Here is a 21,508-nt window from a genome sequence, read left to right as displayed (position 1 = left end):
CAAAATCTTAAAATTCCAGAGGCGAAAAAGGTCCATTGTCTGTTGTCAACAGTGTAGTGATGTACGAAACAGCTCACACAGGAGTATCAATGCAAGCAGCTTCTTGTTGGTCAGCATGATGAATCTGCGTGACCAACTTGAACCGTTGCGAAATCTGTGTGCGGAAATCTTTCACGCTCACGCAAAAGTAAATAATCATTTTTCATACTGTACATTGTAATGCCTAAATTCACTTAATATGGCTTTATAGCATCAGTTTTTACAGATGACATTGGTTAATATATTATGAACTAACTGATATATAAATATATATAATATATTTCTATGAAATATAATATTTATATAAAATAAAATGTAAACATTTAATAAATTGTTAGTAATTGGTGCATTAAATAATGTTAACATTTACAAACTTAAAGGATAGTTCACCCAAAAATGAAAATTCTGCCATCATTTACTCACCATCAAGTCATTCCAAACCTCTATGAGTTTCCTCTATGAGAACGGAAAAATACTATGGAAGTCAATGGTTACCGTCAGCTGTTTGGTTACCAACATTCTTCAAAATATTTTCTTTTGTGTTTTGCAGAATAAAGAAACCCATACAGGTTTGGAACAAATGGAGGGTGAGTAAATGATGGCAGTATCAAAATGTTCACTTTTGGGTAAACTATCCCTTTAATATAAAATGTTTTTTAAAACCCTAACTTTGAAAATGGCTCAGACTTTCCCACAGGAAATCCACTCCCATGAGTCTTTGTGTCAACCCTCCCACAGTGCACAGCAACATGGCATTCCTTTTCCTCAACCAGTCTCCAGTACTCCCTCTGCAGCAACAGTTAAAAGACATGACAGTGAACATGACTAAAAACAACATCTCTTATTCCTGCACATCAAAGAAAACATGATGAAAACAGCTTGTCAACATGAAGATGTACCTCAACTTCAGCAGTGTCTGGCTCTTTGCTGAAGCACGTGTTCATAGTGTTCCTGGCTGCCCTGTAGAATGTCGTCAGCGAGAACGACTTTCCCTGGGAAAGACAGACAAACAATGAGCGTCCACACCAAAGACTGATGCTTAAAGGGGTGGCTGACTGCTTTTTTTCTAGGCTTGATTGTGTTTATGGGGTTAATGCTTAGTTTTTATAAAAGCACATTATTTATTCTACACCGCACTGTCCCTTTTCCTATGAACGCTCTGATGATTTCTTGGTTTTATGAAGCCCCACACTCAGAAATATGCAATGGGCTCAGATTGGTTAGCTGGCCTAGTGTGTTGTGATTCGCTAATCCGCCTAGTACATGTCTAAACGTCACGCCCCTCACCTCAGTGCATGTGCTCCGGTTGTATTGTAAACAATGGCGTCGTCAATATTGCTTATCAATTTGAGCCCGATTGAGACCCAGAGAATCTTAGTGAAGAGGATCGCGCAGAACCTGTGCAAGCACGGCTCTTACAGGACGTTTCAGAATGGTATGTTTTGTTTGTTGTTGTCTTATACTTTTAGATACGCTGTTATTTTTAAATGCTACTGCTTATGTTAGCTTCTAATATACGGTTTTATCCTGATTAAAGCTTTAATACAGCAGAATACATGACTGCGTTGTAGCATTTTTGTAACGGTAAGAAGTGTTTGCCAGCAAGTATTGCTCGCTACACGGCAACCGCGTGTGCATCCATGTTTAACGCTTCTCGTAGCTATGTGAAAAATATCTGTCTATACTCATAAAGTGTATAATTGGAACACAGTTCATTGATGGAGCTGACGAGCTGATGATCTGAATGAGAGAGAGTGAGAGAGATGAAGAGCAGGGCAATGCGAGAATCGTTAGAAGACAGAATCGCGATTCATATATGAATAGATTTTTCATGCACCCCTAGTTTTGACAGCATGGCAACAACTCTTCCTCTCCTCTAAAGCAGCACAACATGGCCTCGCCCCCTTTGTTGCATGTTCCCGGGGGCGGGGTTTGTCAATTTCAGGGATAAATATATATATATTATGTATCCAAAAAGTAAAGCAAATATACCCTGTGTATGCACTTGTAATGTTCATTTATCACCCCTTCATCCTCCCCTCTCTTCTCTAGTCTTCTCGGCCGGGTGGTCTTCGCCGTGGGGTCCAGCTCTCTGAGGTGCTCACGTGCTCTGCTGCGGTGCAACGCTCCGTTCACCAGCCCATTTTTGGGCTCGCAGCGTGGAAGCAGCAGAGCGGCATGCTGGGATATGTCTCCCTGGCCCTCTAGGAGCCCACTTCTTCTCTCCAGGGCCTCTTTCTCCGCCAGCACTTCCTTCTCCAGCTGGGCCCTCTGGGCTGGGGACAGAGAGTCGTAGGAGAGCAGGTACTGGCAGTACGCCTCCTGGAGCTTGGCCAGCCGATCTTGAGCCGAGCGCGGGATGCCCAGCAGATCGGCGAGACGGCCCCACGTCTTCAGGTCTGTGACCTGCTGCATTCCCCCCATTTCATTGAGGATCCGGAAGAATCTGGCCAGGTCCAGCTCACAGCCCCCTAAAAGGAAGCAAAAAGGACACAAATGAATTACCATGCTGGCTGTTTGCAAATGGCTGCTTCTTTAATTTCGCTTCACTTTTATCTCTAAATGTGTGCGCACATACGCCATTAGTCACAGCTTTCAAACGGCTCGCATTAGTGCCAGCCATGTCACTGTTTGAGTGGCACATTGAAACTAAAGAAGGATTTGAGGTTGGCAAGAAGGCAGCAGCTCTGTCTGGCGTCGCCTAGATGATTTTCCTCATTCAGTCAACAAGAGACCAGACTGAGCCGTCTATCTGTCTTGGCTCTAGACGCACTGAGTAATCTCGTCAAAGGAAGCTGCCTTTGCTAGCATGAGCTCGCTAATCTGTCCAAACTGAACAGGTCAGTGACAGAATGACCAATAGATATGCACTTCAAATATAGCTGGTAGATTACAAGTGAAGATATAATACTTATCTAAATATTAATACAAAAACACACCAACTATTGTCTGAGCTAACACATTAATATAATTTACTTCAACTAAAGACAACATAGCCTGGATTTAACAGAGAATTTGATGGAATGGGTATGAATATAATTATATTAGGAATAGCTTCTGCTTCTGCAGTCAAGGTAGTAACAAAAAGTCTAACTGCATTGTAGTTTTATAAGGCAGCAAATATTTTACATTTAATTTAAAAATTTACATTAATATATATATATATATATATATACAGTGGGTACGGAAAGTATTCAGACCCCCTTAACATCCAACCTGATAGAACTGGAGAGGATCTGCAAGGAGGAATGGCAGAGGATCCCCAAATCCATGTGTGAAAAACTTGTTGCATCTTTCCCAAAGACTCATGGCTGTATTAGATCAAATGGGTGCTTCTACTAAATACTGAGCATTTTTCAGTTTTTCTTTTTTAATAAATCTGCAAAGATGTCAACAATTGTTTGTTTTTCTGTCAATATGGGGTGCTGTGTGTACATTAATGAGGAAAAAAAAATAACTTAAATGATTTTAGCAAATGGCTGCAATATAACAAAGAGTGAAAAATTTAAGGGGGTCTGAATACTTTCCGTACCCACTGTATATATATAAAACATTTTTTAATTCAAGTTAAACGTAATGATATTATATTTAAACAATATTTTTCTGAAAAAAAAAAGAGTTTTGGAATGAATAAACATCTCAGTTTGGGTCACAACATTTAACTACAAAATACAAGTAAAAAAAAATTAAAACAACCAAATTTTTTTACTTTTTACATTTTTGAACAGGAGCAATTCATTAAATATTTTGTTATAAAATTATTCATCCAAATGAACTGATTTGAATGGAATGAATCAGATATTCCAATGCTACATATGAAAGAGAGAGGAGAGTTTATGCCAAACTGATTTACTAGCATGAATCTTACTTTAAAATTCTACATCTTATAGCGAGGACCATTAAGGATGAACCGATTCACCACAATGAACCAGACTTTTCCATGCTACATATGAGAGAGAGGAGTCTTCACATGTGTGAGAGGAGCATTTAACACAATCATATTTTCAAATGCAACGTGTGAGAAAGAGAGAGAGGACTGTTTATGACAAAGTGATTCACTGGAATGAATCATACTATCAAATGCAGCAAAAGAGAGAGAGGAACACTTATGACAAACTGATTTACAGGAATGAATCATACTATCATATGCTACATCTGATAAAGACGAACAGATTCACTATAATGAATAAAAAAAATAACTTGCTACGTGTGCTGCATTACGCTAACTGAGACTTGTTATAGCACTTGCCTATCATTGCTCTTTTGTTGATTCTGATTGCTTCCATTGTCCTCATTTGGATAAAATTTGTGTTCTTTGGATAAAAGCGTCAGCTAAATGACTAAATGTAAATGTAATGTAAATGAATCAGACTTAACCATGCTACAAATGACAAACAACACAAATTTTAAAATCTAAGCTTCTGTCACACCACTAAAAAAATTAGCTAAGTTATCAGCACCAATAGCCTTGTGGCCAGTGCGCCGACATATAATGCCGTTGCACTTTGGGTGTCCCAAGTTCGAATCCCAGCTCGTGGACCTTTCCCGATCCCCCCCCCTCTCTACCACTTCGCTTCCTGTCAACCAACTGTCCTATCAAAATAAAGGCAAAAATGCCAAAAAATTAATCGTAAAAAAAGTAGCTAGGTTAGTAGCATTGCTAATTTTAGTTCATCCCCAGCACTGTCTCTGATTGTCAATTATGCCCACAAAACATTGTTTTCCTGTCCAGCACTTCTTACCTATAAGTGGAGGCTCTTCCATATTAATGCCTTGTGTCCGCAGGTGTCTCCTGATGCAGGCCAGTTGCTGTACATTTGGGCCCCAGCGTCTGCCCAGCTTGTGCACATGCTGCACGTACGAGACGAAGCGCATCTCCTCTTTAAGCTTACACTCAGGACGCCAATCCGCCGGGGGAACAACCCTGTACAACCCATACGCCTCCGCTTGCCCCCGCACAAACTCCATGTAAGTCAACAGGTCGTGGAAGTCGCGTGTGCTGGGACAGAAAACGGGAACCTCCGTGACCTCCGCGCTGCGCCGGCCTCGCTCTTTAGGCTCAGCTTGGTTGATGGGCTCAGTCGTATTAGAAGGATTGCCTTGTTTTAGAGAATTGCTTGTTTTGGGGGTCTCTGATGTTTTGGGGGAGTTGGCTGGCTTCAAAATGTCTCGTGTTGAGGTAGTGGGACTGTTCTTGGCCAGAGCGGTGGCTTTACAGTGCATCTGTTTAGTGAACATGAGCTTCCCCGCCGAGGCCCGTTTGGGCCGTTGTGATCCTGCCATTTGCGATCTCACCGGCGTCTCCTGAGCTGCTTTCCTACTCCGCGTCTCCAAGGGAACCACTTGCACTTTGACCCTCTTAACCTCGACCTCTGCTCCGGTCAGACTATCCCCGGCTAACTCCAACTGCCTCTTTGACTGTCTCAGTCCATTTCGTCTGGGTGGGAAAGTGTCCATCCCACACAGCCTCCCAGCGGTTGCTGGTGATAGCACCTGTTTTTGCATCTTGGCGTGGCTGGTTTGGGCTTTTCCTGAGTTGGAGTGCTGAGGGTGTGTGTGGGTGTGGCGTGTGTGTGTGCTCAGGCTGAGCTTGGCCTCTTTGAGCAGTCTGGCTTTGGTGTAAGTCACGTGGCCCTTGGGGTATTTCACAGCTTTGGTCGGGGGACTACGGAGTTCTCTCGTCTTCCTAGAACTGACAGCGGATGCTCCTGATGTTCTGTTCATTTTGGAGGGCTGAGGGATGACAGAAATGACTTGTGTTATTTCATTTATTTACACTCTAGAAAACTGAATATACAGTAAATACAACATACAAGCCGCTGTGTGACATGTTATTTTATTTTATCTAGTTTAAAACGTGTGACAAGGTATTCTTTGCATTCATGTTGGTTTCATTTAAAAAAAAAACTTTATACCATTTTCGAGAAAGGTTTATTGACTCTTCAGTTTTTAATAATTATTTTTATACATTTGAATCAGTTAATAATTCATAAACATCACACACTTTTTGGAGAAGCTCACCAGATTTTACAACCTGAACTAAATTTGCCAATTTATCTGATATTTTAAGAGACTTAGTGTCCTTGAAATATAGTCTTCAAGGGTCTACTCTATGACATAATTTCCTGTTTTATGTTTTTTTTTTTATGTTTCTGGACGTTGACTGCACCGCATGAGCTTGATTTTGCAGACAAATGTTTTTTTTTAATATTAATAAAAATGTTAATAATAATAAACTCACAATAACAAAAACAGTGAAGCAGTTTTAATAAAGTATTTATTATGATCTTAAATTCTTTTAAGAATTATTTTAATATTAATAATTTAATTAAAAATAATAGAAGAGTATGGAAAACTACTTACAATTTTTTCTTTACAAAAATATCTGTAATAATGCTTTTCTCCTATTTATTAATTAAAATATACCAAATTAAATTAAAACCAAAAGAAAAAGAAATTAAAAACATTCTCATGACGGAGGAGGTGTATTCAAGTATAAGTATAAATTGATTTTTTTTTTATATATGTTAAAAACTAAAAAAAACATGTCATTGGCCCTAATTTTATGCATTTGACACTTATCCAAAGCAACTTAAATCAAATTCAATCAATTTTATCAGTCCATGCATTCCTTGGAAATTCAAAACTATGATCCTGTCTGAGCTGCAGTACCCACTGTGGTTCTGCAGTGCTACAACATAAGTTTGGTGTTTGCTCTCTTTTTACTGATGACATGTGATTTAAAGGCAAGGGCTGAGAGTGTTGTTGTCAAGAAGAAGCAAACATAACTTCTTCAAATGTAATGCATAACAGCAACCTCCAATTATTCCCTCAGAATGACCATATTCTTCCACTAGGGGGCTCAGTGGAGCTGTTCTTTCATTCTTTAGGGAGCTCACGCACGTGACCTGAGCCATGTAGTATGATTGTTCCATCTGCATGCGATGGGGGATGGGAGACGATTAATTTGTCTGCAAAACCAAAGTTCTTGACAGAAACCACAACAGATATACAAATGGTCCACCACATGCAGACACAGTTCATGTTTACAAAAATTGGACACAGTCCCGAGTATGTGGTACTTGCACACTCCACTGGATTTGACTGTGTGTGGAGATGGGGGGGGGTTGGGTGGAGGAGATGACATCATGTGTTGCTATAGGCCTGCTGCAGGATAGTAGGGATAGGGTAAAGCTAACCGTATGCTGCTCTGAGCCCATAGGACGTTCTGGCAGAAGGGGAGGAAATTTTGATGAACACTCACAAATGGGTCCTACATAGTCTCTATTATCCCACTGTTCTGTACTGACTGAATTAGCAGACAGTAATATGGAGGCAAATGACACTGTGTGCACTGGAATATAATGTTCTAATAGCTAATGCTGCGTGTAAAGATGGCACACAGTATTTCTTGAAAGCAAAGCGGAATTTTTTTTTGCTTTTCAATTATTCATCATTCAGTTATAGTAAAGGTCACTCTGAGAGCAGCTAAGCGTATATTGTGGTGTATAACAGCAACAAATACCAGCATATAAAAATAAATCTCACTGTAATAATAGAGTCTAGATTATGAAATATGCTACTGTAAACTGGCTTAGCAGTTCTTACTAAGAAGTAGGATTTTAGGTTATAAATAATTCAAAAACCTCCATAAAATCAGAATCTTTCTGAAATTCATTTTATCTTCAACATTTATACATCTGTGAATCCCTAAGAGACAATGCTTTTTTTCTCACAGCTTTCCACAACTTTATTTTCTTGTGATCTTGACATAGCAAAACTCATTTTCTCAAAATTTCAACTTGAAAATGATTTTCTCTTGTATTTCTCAGTCTGGAGGTAACAAAAGCCATTTCTAAAGGAAATATAATGTATATCCTGCTGCATCATAGATGAGCAAATCCAATTTCCCGTTCATCAGGGACTCACTTAAGCTCAAATAGCTACAGTATATGTCTGTCAGTGACAGACCACTTCCACATCAGTGTCATGCACTTAGGAAGGCAGCTACAACTTTATTGTTGTAAAATAATACTATAGTGATCTCAATTTCTGAACATGTGGTCAATTTTCGATTGATGTTTGACAGATGCTGATTAAATGGTTTGCAGTTGACCCGAGAAATGATGAGCAATACTTATTTTTCTCATGCAAAAATTAATTCAAGATTAGGAGAAAACTTTATTTTGAGATCACAAGAAAATTAAGTTTGGATCATGAGAAAACAATTCTGTACAAAAAACAAAACAAAACAGAAAGCAACGCAAAACACAAAACAAAATACAGCGCAAAACAAAACAGAAAGCAACGCAACACAAAACAAAAGGCAATGCAGCACAAAACAAAACCGAAAGAAACGCAACATAAAACAAAAAGCAATGCAGCACAAATCAAAACAGAAAGCAACGCTATGCAAAACAAAAAGCAATGCAGCACAACACTAAACAAAACATAAATCCAGCCATACCTGTTGTTTTTGTTCTCGTACAGCCCTGTTGGGTCGCAGATTGTGTGTAGTGGAGGTCCTAGCTGATGCTACAGAATTCTTCTCCTTCCCATGGACCCCGTCTTTCCCTCTGGCCCTTAAACTGCTCTTGTGTTCCTCAGCAGCTCGTGTCTGTCCATTAAATACTGGTAAAGGAGAGAGCATACAACAGATGTAATATTAAGAAGTCTTTTAGCACATTTTGTTAGTGTATATAGGTATATTAATATCTAAAAGTAAAAGAAAATATATTTATTTAGATGCTTTTTTGTCTATATTAGGATCCACTATGGGTGCACAATTACTGATGGTTATATGTACTTAAGTACAGTACTCAAGTAAATGTACTTCGTTACTGTCCACCTCTAGTTATAGGCATTGAATTGACTGACTTAACCAGATGGTTTCCCTCCTAGGTGACCTAAACCAGATGATTTAATACTGTAGTGGAAAAAGACCCAAGTTTGAGTCTTTCTGCTGAATAGTCCTGCTGTACCTGACTGCTCTGCTTTCCATTTTCTGTGCACTTGACTTGTAAATTGCTCTTATAAAAGAAGACTGCCAAGCAGCTAACAGAGTCTGCATAGAGGCCTTGTCTAGCACACTAGAATTTATGGGATTTTAAAGCTCAAATATTGTAACAGCAAAGCTGCTTACAGCTCTCAATCTAACATCAATAAATCACCGAAACCCAGTAACACGAATGACTGAATGCCACTAAAAGTGCTCACTTTAGCTGTGTTAAAGACTAATCTCCTGCTTTTCGACTGTAAGAACAACTTAATATTGCATGACAATCTACTATAACAGATTTTCATTCTTCCTGAGAGCCACCCACATTGCACTTGGACAAAAGAAGCAAAGTTTTCAAAGTTTTGAGCTTCCATTAACTAAACAGATGGTAAACTGAACAGAGAGTCCAATGTTAGCAGTAAAACACTAAACAAGTATTGAAAGGCTCTTTGGGTCACTTTTGTAAATGAAAGCTTCTAGAGGGACCAACTTATCATTCAAACAGTTTGGAGCTTAGCCAATGGCGCACATAAAAGTGTCATATTTAGCCTGTGGTCTTGTACAGTATGTAAGGAGAAGTGGCTCTGGTTTCATTATAAAGATAAAGTATGGATGCTCAACATGACTCCTATTTTCATTAGGTAGCACACAGAGTGTCCTTTCAGCACGATATCCCACATACAGACACAACACACTGCGCAGAGGCTGAATTTAGAGCAGCAGAATTCCACTGAAAAATCTTGGTCAGTGTTCAAGGATCTCATAAGCATGGGGCGCATTTGAGAGGAATGATCTAAATTTAAAAACCCTGAAAGCTGTTCCCAGTTTTAGACACAAACACTGTGTTTTATCCTCGAGGTCCAATCTGACCTCGAAACCCCAGCGAGGTGACGGGTGTATGGTTGTAGTTTGTCCGAAGCCCCTCAGACATGTGTTGAGTATGTGGAGCAGTATTGGGTTACTGAGGTGTCAGATTACACTGCAGATTTTGCTGAGTGGGCATTAGGGTCCGGTTACAAACCCAGAGACTGAAAGAAATGGGGAGAGCACTCAAAAGACGTTCATCACTTTATTATATGGCTAAATTTAGCTTGGCCTGTTTTGATCTGTTAGCTATAAATATGTCGGAAATCTAAAGAGAAAGAGGAAACACGCTCAGTGACCAGTGAAATCATTAATAATAAGAAGAGATATGAAAATTAATGTAAAAATAATTCAATCAGTATGCCTAAATATAGCATAAATAGTCATGAAAATATGTAATATATAGCATATGTGAAACAATTTATATTTTAAATTGTTTTATTTATTTATGTATTTATTTATGCTGCATTTTATTGATAAAAAATCCAGTAAAAACGGTGAAATATTATTACAAATTAAAATAGGTTATTTTAATATAATTTAACGTAATTTATTCATGTAATTGCAAAACTGAATTTTCAGCTGCAATTACTCCAGTCTTCAGTTACATGATCCTTCATACATCACTCTAATATACTGATTTAATATGCTGATGATCAAGAAACATTTCTTTTTATTATCAATGTTGAAAACAGTTGTGCTGTTAATATTTTTGTAGAAACTGTAATACACTTTTTCAGGACACTTAGATGAAAGGAAAGTTCAAAAGAAAAGCAATTATTTGAAATGTAAATCTTTTGTAATATTATAAATGTCTTGTATAAAATGTATAAATGTCAGTTTTGATCAATTTAATATGTCCTTGCTTAAAGTATTAACTTCTTTTAATAAATCTTATTGACTTTAAAACTTCGAATATTATATTGTATTGTATTATATTATATTATATTGCATGTGTGCATACTATATGAGATATTAAATACCTTGTGTTATATGGATGGTATAGAGCAAATGTCAGTCTGACAGTGAGGGCTGTATATAGTCACAGCTCATTAACTGTATGGTGTGGAAAGAGGCAGGACTGTAACACACCTCACTGGGGTCCTTAAATGGAACCAAATGTCCAGCCTGTCTGCTACCGGCAGTGCAATAATACACTGAACACTACACATACTACACAGTCAAATGGATTGTAAATCGCTATTTTAAGTAAAAAAGATTATAAAACACAAAGCAAGATAAAGTTTATGAGAATAAGTGTGTGTGTTTGTGGTTATTCAGTGTGTTTGAGGAGTGTAAGTACCATGACCATTGGCGATGCATTTGTTGGGTCCTTTGCTCTTGCGTGGAGTGGACTGGCAGGAAGCAGGGGCATTGCTAACACTGTCTTCTTCCTCTTCCTCTTCCTCATCTACATCTTCATCATCTTTAGCACTACCAAAGTATGCCATGTTGCTGGGCAACGCAGGAGAGCCTGAACCAATGAGAGAGAGGGTAAAGACAAAATGAGGGAGTATCAGACAGAGAGACACACAGTACGAGTTAGAAATAGAGAACAGAACAGAAGTAATGACTACCAGCTGAGATGAACACAGATTAAGTCTTCACATATCTTGCTTTGTAAGAAACCTGATTACCCTTGAAGAGATAGTTCACCAAAAATATAAATTCTGTCATCATTTACTTATGTTGTTCCAACCCTTTATGACGTCTGTGGAACATAAAAGAAGATATTTTGAAAAAAATAATGTTTTTTTTTGTCCTAAACCACCATTCATACTCTACATGTATGAGGTCAATATAAACATTTATAATCACACATTTTTCCTGAAATTAATTTTGATTCGATCTCGATTTACCCCCTAACATTAAAGTTTTTAAATATCATTTTATATTGCAATAATTTCACATTCAATCTTCAAATGAATGTAGAAACAACATAAAGGCATTATAATTTTATTATTTGTTTAATGGCATCTTTTTTATGACTGAAGGTGAGTATCACTGATACCAATACTACTGATGTTTCTAGGAAATTGTTCTTTTTTCCTAATATTTAATATTTAACCACTGACTATAGCCACTCAACATTACAGTATAATTGAGAACTATCAACATTTATTAGACTTTTTAAAAAATAACTTCTAATTTAAGTGAACTTAAAACAATCTTCACATAAACCCATTATGAATCATATAATCATATTCTGTGCCCTTCAGCAAGTAGGAAATATACAGAAATTGAATAAAGTTATCAAACACTAAATTCTAAATTAAATATAGATGAATCTTTAAAGCTACAAAGGTTATTGATTTCCTCTCTTTTCTTTTGTTCTTTAATTAACAGACATCATAGCAGCTGGGTTATTTGGCTGCTATTACTTTAAGAGCTGCAGCTGCTGAAGGTGACACGGATCTGACACTCATGCTCGTAGTTTCATTCGCGCTTTAATACGAAATGACACAGGCTACAGCGCGCACCACAATATTTGTGCATGCAATTGAAGAGCATGTGCACAGTATAACGGCTGACCGGACAGGAAAATTCATTTTTACTGACATATGCCCTGACATCTCATCTGACGTTCACTGGTGTTCAGTCGCTTAACGGCTGATTCTTGATTACGCTGAATGCAAGTGTCGCGTCGTGTCAAAAGAAAAAAGAAATTACAATCACTGCCACTTGCTTGTCTACACTGGATACAGTATACAGATGTGCGTTCTCTTTCTGACACAGTCAGTGCACCCGAGTCTGTCGTCAATAGGACAAATGGAGTGAAAGAACGTTCGCTTTGAGCGTTTGGTTCAAACAGCTCGTTCGCGTCTTTGTACAGATACCATACCGTTGATACCGTTTCCTATGCAATGACATTAGCCAATCCTAATAATGGCCGATTACTGACAAGCCTTAAAGGATCCCCTCTTAAAACAAGTAGTTTTAGACAGAGGGTCAGAATGAGGGTTGAAAATAATAATTTTTTCACATATTTATTTGTTTTTTTTGGTGCAAAAACTTTATTAACATTATAAGTAAACCTCAAGGAACATATTAAAATAATTAAAAAAATTTTTTTAAAAACTTTAAAATGTATTAAAATAGAAAACATATTTTTTTAAATCTCAATACTTAGAAAATTACTGTATTTTTAATCAAATAAATACAGCTTTAGTAGCGGTGGGAATATTTCGGTACCTCACGATTCAATTTTTATCGATTCTTGGGGTCACGATTTGATTAATAATCGATTCACGTTTTTTTTTTTTTTTTAATCACGATTCATGATTTTTCATAAAAAAAAATTTGTGCATACTGGACTTCAAAAGCAAAAACACACCAGTCTATATATGGGTAATCCTGACTTAAGAAATCAGTGTTTCCCATTAACTATTAAGCCAAAAATATTTTACACTACCCCATTCGGGATGTGCCCGAATCCGAATACCGTGTTTGGAAAGGAAATTACGTGTACTACGGAACTCCTAAAGGGAATAAATACGAGATGGGAGGAAAATATATTTCAATGCTTTCTCTCGCAATTATATTGTTGGGTAATTATACTGTATATAAATTGCGGGCATCAGGGAGGCGCTATTAATAAGCGGGGCATTGAAATTACACCGCTCTCGCAGTTGAGTTCCGCCTTTTTTGTTCCTACAACATCATGTTATGTTTATTATTATATTAACTAGAAAATCGATTTTTGAAATTTGTGAATCGATGCGAATTGCTAGAAGACTGAATCGCGATTCATATGTGAATCAATTTTTCCCCCACCCCTATTAGTTAGCACATCTTATTAAAAAAAAAAAACGAAAATAGCCTACAGACACTGAATCGTTAAATGGCAGTGTACACTTAAATAAAACAATTTAAAATAATTGATTTCAGTTTCTATTTTACAAAACAACACTGGACCCCACTGACATTCATTGTATAGGAGAAAAATTAATCAAAATATATTTTGCGTTCTGCAGAAAAAAAGTCAAAGGTTTGAAACAAAATGGTGAGCAAATAAAAAAAATCATTAATCAATCAGATTTAAGAAGTTTCTGTGTTCTGTGTTTTGCATAGGCATTCTCTCTTGGAGCACAACAATAAGAAGATAACTTCCTAAAACTCTTGTTGAGCATTTGCATACTGTGCAAAGCTCCATATCCTGTTTAACTTCACCGTCCCAGCACTGTGAGAGAGAGAGCTGTTAAATGGGACGGCAGAGTGGTCCAGTCCAGCGCTCATCTCATGTGCTACTGATCCTCACTGAAGGGTTCAGTGCTCACAATGGAGAGCCTGTTCACAAGCTTTATTCCACATTCCCTCAATAGCCATTTATCTGCACCAGAGTCACTGGGTCCGTGGTGCTCACATGTGCTGTAGCATGTGATTGTGTGTGCATGCGTGAGAGAGTGTATACGTGCGCCTGAGGAGGGGGTGGGGAACAGGACAGACTGCTGAGAGAGAAATAGAGAGGAGAAGTGGCCCGACTGCTTTTGAATCAATCCACTTCTCCAACCACAATAACCAATAGAGTGTTAAATTTATATCGCAACCTGGTCATATCTGCCATTATTTGAGGTCAATAGAAATGAACTATGTGAAACGACTATGTATAATTTCCAGGTGAACTGAGAGCCCAGCTGAATGTTGAATGAAAGGATCTCTGGGCCCCCTAGATTACGGAGCAAGGCTCTTTAGGCCAGTCCTCTATCATCAAGGGCTTTAATAAGGGCTCCTGGGGGCTTTGAGCTATTGGCTATTGTTCACATCTCAAGAGGCGACTGAATGATTCTTCGATTCCTCTCTGATAAAGCCAGAGGTTTTGAAGAGCCATTTCAGAGCGAATATTAATGAACATGATTTTCATCTCCCAATTACTACTCTGCAGTAATACAGCCGATCATTTGCTGTGATAAAGTATTCAACTCTCACTTTCATTCATTAACATGATATGCATATTTCGCTATCTGCAGGAAAGAGGTCTGCATTTGTCTAAGTATCCTATTCTTTTTGGAAAGAGTCGGAACATCATCTCATGACGTCCTCTCATTTCAATTCTTCCTCGAAGGGAATCATGCCTTTGAGAATTTTTGTGCATGAATCTGAATCTGTTTTTACATCTGTCCCTTATGGGCTGATGGAGAATGAGAGTAAGAGAGAAAGAGAAGGAGAAAAAAGAGAGAGAGAAACAGGTTAAAATGGCACAACTAAATAAAATGCGATATTGAATATTGAATATTGAACGATGCTGGCACCCAAATTAGGAGTATAATATATAAAGTAGTATAACAGTAGTAATATAATGTAGATGAATTTATTACTACCATTCAAAAGTTTTCCAAAGAGAAAGGAAAAAATGAAATTGCATCATATGACCCCTTTAAAGTTTGTGAAATAAATCTTTTATGCTCACCAAAGCTGCATTTGATTAAACTACAGTAAAAACAGTAATTTTGTGAAATATTATTACTATTTAATTAAAATAATTATTTTCTATTGTAAAATATTGTAAAAATTAAATTATTCCTGTGATGATAACGCTGAGTTTTCAGCAGCTTTTACTGCAGTCTTCAGTGTCACATGGTCCATCAGAAATCATTCTAATATGCTGATTTTGTTTTTAAATATTTTTGTGGAAAAGAGGATACACTTTCTTCAGGATTTTTTGATGAAAACAGTTCACAAGAACAGCATTTATTTTAAATAGAAACCTTTTGTAACATTGTAAATCTCTCTACAGTCACTTTTGATCAATTTAATATTTCCTTGCAAGGTAAAAATATTAATGCATTTCAAAAAATAAATCTTATTGACCCCAAACTTTTGAATGGTAGTGTAAATATATATAATATATGACCGTCATATATGACTGAGTGTTTAGAGACAGAGATGCAGTTAGTTAAAGTCATTAGTAAAATAAACAATACAAAGACAGTTTTGAATGATTTTTCATTAAGTAATTTCACTGTTTAGTAGAAGTTTAAAAAGCAGCTTTTAGAAGCAGACAATGAATGAATGAATGAATGAATGAAAGATTTTACACTGATAAGTGACATCCTTGCTCATGAGAAGCACCAGCCGCCAGTGCACCCGAGTTATGGCATCGATTAAATCAGCCTTGACTTATGTGACACTACAAGCTCAGGTTATATTTTAAAAATCCATAAACTGATCCACAATGCCACGCTCACATTTACGTTCGCTCTCAGCTCTAACCCAATAATGAAAAGAGGTTGGATATGATGAAGGGGAGGAATGGAGACTGGGAAAATATGTTCTCATTTACATTCTTAATGTTTGAAAATCCATTAACCCACTTTGCCCTCAGCCAAGAGTCCATGGCAAATTCAGTCAGTCTGTTCCCTGTCTTTACACAGCCGTGTGTGTGAGAAAGAAGAGAGATGGAGAAAGTTCCATTTCAAAGTAGCCTGGGAAATGTGAGTGGGAAGGGAGAGAGAATAAGCGAAAGTATAAAGTTAACTCAATTTGTGTCGTCCATGTTTGTTCTGCCAGAAAAGTGGAGAAGAAAAATATGATGAAGAACTGCAGCAGAATGTATAGCTGTCACCAATCCAGACTCTGGTGATGTTAGCACTGTTTTTATATGCACAAATTTACACCAATTATGCTTAATTACTTGTGTTCTGTCCCCCCAAGGTATTGCAAACACCTTAAACTGCATTCTTTTATCTGGTAATAGTAAACGTTTTAATTGTTCAAATTTCTGGTGACTTATTGAATGTGCACATGTCATCATCTGTTTATGCTTTAATGTCAAAACCAGTGTTATTTTATAGCTATTTATATACTATTATAGTATTTATTAATATTTAGAATTAGCTTTTATATTTATATTTTTATATTTTCAGTTTTATTTCCATTTTAGTTTTAAGCAATTTTTATGTGCTATTATATTTCTAGTTAGTTTTCATTCATTTTCATTTCAGTTTTAATTTTAGTCATTTTAGTACTTCTATTTAATTATTTTACTTCAGTTAGTTGCCAAGGCATCATTTCTAATTTTCATTTAGTTTTTTCAATTTAAAATTAAAATATGATCATTTAAATTTTATTTTAGCTTTATTTTAATTAATGCAAACATTTTAATAGTTGTAATTTTAGTTTAGTTAGTTAAGTGTTATTTTGTGTCAGTTATCACATTGATTAATGTTCTGCTGTGCATGTAAACAGATTCAGTGATGCTCTCTCTCATAATATTTACAACATTCATATGCAACCCAACTACATCAAGCTGACTTGAAATATTCAGTTTGTTTAACTGATGTTTGGATCGACACACCACTAATATGCTTGTCCAGTCAATGGAATTTTATATTTAAAACAAACAAACAAACAAACAAACAAAAGAAACCTGCATGTATAGAGATGAATCTCAATTTAATTTCCAATTAATTAACCTTGAATAGTATAACTCCAATGAACAAGAAGAAATTCCTCATCTTCAGGAGCTTTTGCTTTGCCATTGTCACCTTTGACTTGCTTACTGGAAGGGTGAAAGCTGAATTGAAAACTTACACTGTGTGAGATCAGCCAAGACACAAAATAAATAACAGCGGCACACACAAGACAGTAGCAATAACCGTGACTCCCATGTGAGAGGTGAATGTGTGCTGCCCAGAGGAGAAGACTTAGGGAGCCTGTAAACATTTTAAGAGTTGATAGAATGAGAAAATGAAGACAGACAGAGAGCAGACCCACCTCTTAGGCAGAGGAAGGTAAGGAAGTCTTCGGTTTTGGGTTTGCGTCTTGTGAGATGGTTGAGCATGGCTGGGCTCGGGGGCATGGCCTCCAGCATTTTCAGCGGGGTGGCATTGGGAGAACAGGGATGAGACTGAGCAAACTTCCTCTGAGCCTGCAGTCTTGGCCTGGTATGAGAAACAGAGAATTTGGGAAATGAAGGGATTAGTTCTCCTAGAAATGAAAATTCTGTCATTATTTACGCATCTTTCCATCCTTCATTTATTCATCAAGCAATTTTGAAAGCTTTTACTAGTCAAACTTTTCCAAGCAATTTCAATGAATCCTTTCCTCTTCCCTTTTATGTTACACTAAAGAAAGTCATGTGGGTTTTGAGTAAAATGAGAATAAATGATGACAGATTTATCAAGTTAGAATTTTTTGGTCTCTTTCATTTAACGGCTCCTGTTTTAATGAGGCTAAAAAACTAGTTCACAAACCAGATTTTTGGAATCCATATAAGGAAAAAAGACAGAAACATCCTTTGGTAGGAAAAGAGATGTTAACTAACCGTATAGGAGACCTGCAGAGGGAAGCAGTTTGGTCTGATATACAAAAGCTCAGCAAAAAGTCTGACTATGTAAGTCATTTTTAATTGGCCAACAGCACAGTATGTTATGTTTTGATGCTTGGATGTCCCCACCAGGTTTAAAAAGCAAGACTTCCATGATTTGATGTTTTGCTGGTGAACAGTATGGACTAGCCTAGAATGTACAGTAACTTCATACTGTATCTTTTTGGCAACTACAGTTATAGATCTGTTATTTTCCCACCTAATTTAAGCAATTTAAGATATATTCATCCATAAAACGACATTTTACCCATGCGGTAATTTTGAATGACATGCTATAATGCCACAATACACTGTGCTGGAAATCTCACACAGAAAAGTCTTATTAAACTCACCTCTTTTTGACAGGCCCCTCTTTTGAGTACTCATGGCTGCAGTCTTTGCTCTGAACTGCATGCTGTGTCCGGTCTGACTTACAGCTTCCAGCGAACAGCCCAGCTTTAGGTCCCGAACCATTCAAATGACCATTTGCAAAGGAGCCTGGGAAAAGAAGGGGTGGTTCAAGTTTAAGCAATAGCCATATACACATAAATACAGAAGAAAATTATTTGCTCTGTTCTTTTTTTTTTTACATTGCTAAGACATTGATATGTTCACATGTGAAAAATAAATTTAATCGGCATAGCACCCACAGCAACACTTCAAGGCCACTGAAATGAAGAAGCTTGAAACAGGATTTTTCTAATCATTCAGTCATGAGTTCATGAGGTCTCATGAGGTCTCAATATATATAAATATATATAATAAATATAAAGAAATAATATATACAATAATAATAAATAATATTACATTTATAAGTTAAATTGATTAATAATATCAAATGATTAACTATACATTTTATTTTAAAAGAATAGTTCACGTAAAAATGAAAATTCTGTCAATAATTAGCCTATTCACCCTCATGTTTTTCCAAACCTCGCAAGACCTTTGTTCATCTTCACAACACAAATTAAGATATTTTTGATTAAATCCAAGAGCTCTCTGACCCTCCATAGTCAGCGAGGGTACTACCACAATCAACGCACAGAAATGTAGTAAGGACCAGCAAAAAGTCTGACTATGTAAGTCATTTTTAATTGGCCAACAGCACAGTATGTTATGTTTTGATGCTTGGATGTCCCCACCAGGTTTAAAAAGCAAGACTTCCATGATTTGATGTTTTGCTGGTGAACAGTATGGACTAGCCTAGAATGTACAGTAACTTCATACTGTATCTTTTTGGCAACTACAGTTATAGATCTGTTATTTTCCCACCTAATTTAAGCAATTTAAGATATATTCATCCATAAAACGACATTTTACCCATGCGGTAATTTTGAATGACATGCTATAATGCCACAATACACTGTGCTGGAAATCTCACACAGAAAAGTCTTATTAAACTCACCTCTTTTTGACAGGCCCCTCTTTTGAGTACTCATGGCTGCAGTCTTTGCTCTGAACTGCATGCTGTGTCCGGTCTGACTTACAGCTTCCAGCGAACAGCCCAGCTTTAGGTCCCGAACCATTCAAATGACCATTTGCAAAGGAGCCTGGGAAAAGAAGGGGTGGTTCAAGTTTAAGCAATAGCCATATACACATAAATACAGAAGAAAATTATTTGCTCTGTTCTTTTTTTTTTTACATTGCTAAGACATTGATATGTTCACATGTGAAAAATAAATTTAATCGGCATAGCACCCACAGCAACACTTCAAGGCCACTGAAATGAAGAAGCTTGAAACAGGATTTTTCTAATCATTCAGTCATGAGTTCATGAGGTCTCATGAGGTCTCAAAAATAAACATTTAGTCTATTAACTAAAAATATAACACGTGCATGAGTTATTGTCTATCTTCTTCACCATTATACAAAACTGAGAATAAAAATGGCTCTATCAGCATGTATGCCATAGTGAAAAATTGTATTTGAAATAAATGTATTTCTTGCTAAGTATACTGCAAATACATTTATATATTTATGTACTTAATAAAAATAACCTGCAACACATAACATCTGCTAAAATAAATGTATTTTAAATATAGTAATTTTTTACTAGGGCAATACCGGTATATGTCACTTAAACAACGTTCGGAATGCGACACTGTTTGAAAGGGGTCCCTTTTCACTGCCGCACTGTGGTGAGGGAACAACTGTATGTTACTAAGCGTGAAAGTTCCGAAACTGAAGCTGTAGAACTAATAGAACGTGATGACCGAAGAGCTCATCCACAATATCCACATTGACCGCCACAAATACCCACCGCCCCCTGCCATCAGCTCCCGCGTCTCACACACACACACAAGCGCGACTTTAGCACATAGCTGCTCTTTAGTGTAGATGCATGTTGATTTTATCAGACGATGCCGCGATTATAAATGAGAGTGACTCCTGGTTAACATGTATTAAAAGGGGTCGTGTTTAGTCACTATTTAGCGTTTTTTTTTGACAATATTCACTCATCATGACAGTAAAATAGGGCATTCTAAGTCAATATACTGCAGTATTTCCTCTCTCAATCAGTAGAAAATATGGTTAACACCCGGTCATGCATGAAAAAAAATACCGTCATGTACCGTGAATTTTTGGTCATACCGCCCAGCACTACATCATGGGTTCAACTATAATTTTATGAAGCTACGAGAATACTTTTTGTGCACAAAGAAAACAAAAATAGCGACTTTATTCAAGTCGACGCATGCGTCGTAGTACTCTCCAAAATGATTTCAGGGTGATGCGGAGGAGAAGAATTGTTAAATAAATTTGTTATTTTTGCTTTCTTTGCACACAAAAAGTATTTTCGTAGCTTTGTAAAATTAAAGTTGAACCACTGATGTCACATGGACTATTTGAATGGTGTCCTTACTATGTTTCTGTGCCTTGATTGTGGTAGTACCCTTGCTGTCTATGGGAGGGTCAGAGAGCTCTTGGATTTAATCAAAAATATCTTAATTTGTGTTCCAAAGATGAACGAAGGTCTTACAGGTTTGGAACGACATGAGGGTGAGTAAATTAAAGTGCCCCTATTATGGATTTTTGAAAATTACCTTTCAGGCAATGTGTAAGACAGCTCTAAGTGAATGAAAACATCCTGCAAAGTTTTAAATCTGAAAGTGCACCGTGTACAATGTTATTGTCTCTCAAAAGAATGAGTTGACTCTGAATCATTGAAACGAGTCGTTTTTAAAACGAGTCCCAAGCCATCTCATGTTGACGTCAACATGAAACTTTAGCATATTGCCTGCCCACTTGTTGGTCTTTTCGCGTTGGTCTGAATGAAAATGCAAATTCATTCTTTGCCACTA

General features: G+C 37.0%; 1 protein-coding gene across 1 annotated transcript in view; it reads right to left on the bottom strand.

Moving 5' to 3' along the window:
- jarid2a (jumonji and AT-rich interaction domain containing 2a) overlaps positions 1-21,508 on the bottom strand; it is a 42,327-nt gene that overhangs the window by 5,814 nt on the left and 15,005 nt on the right. Inside the window, exons 3-10 of the mRNA XM_016520796.1 lie at positions 19,612-19,756; positions 17,615-17,781; positions 11,205-11,375; positions 8,507-8,670; positions 4,782-5,772; positions 2,032-2,510; positions 939-1,031; positions 709-827 (exon numbers count right to left, since the gene is read on the bottom strand). Coding sequence (XP_016376282.1) covers positions 709-827; positions 939-1,031; positions 2,032-2,510; positions 4,782-5,772; positions 8,507-8,670; positions 11,205-11,375; positions 17,615-17,781; positions 19,612-19,756 — 2,329 coding nt within the window. The remainder of the gene's footprint in view (positions 1-708; positions 828-938; positions 1,032-2,031; positions 2,511-4,781; positions 5,773-8,506; positions 8,671-11,204; positions 11,376-17,614; positions 17,782-19,611; positions 19,757-21,508) is intronic.

This window comes from Sinocyclocheilus rhinocerous, unplaced genomic scaffold, assembly GCF_001515625.1.
Source record: "Sinocyclocheilus rhinocerous isolate Xijiao unplaced genomic scaffold, SAMN03320098_v1.1 scaffold2810, whole genome shotgun sequence".
Classification (NCBI taxonomy): Eukaryota; Metazoa; Chordata; class Actinopteri; order Cypriniformes; family Cyprinidae; genus Sinocyclocheilus; species Sinocyclocheilus rhinocerous.
The sequence above is the reverse complement of the archived record's forward strand: the minus strand, read 5'-3'. Positions and strand labels throughout refer to the sequence as shown.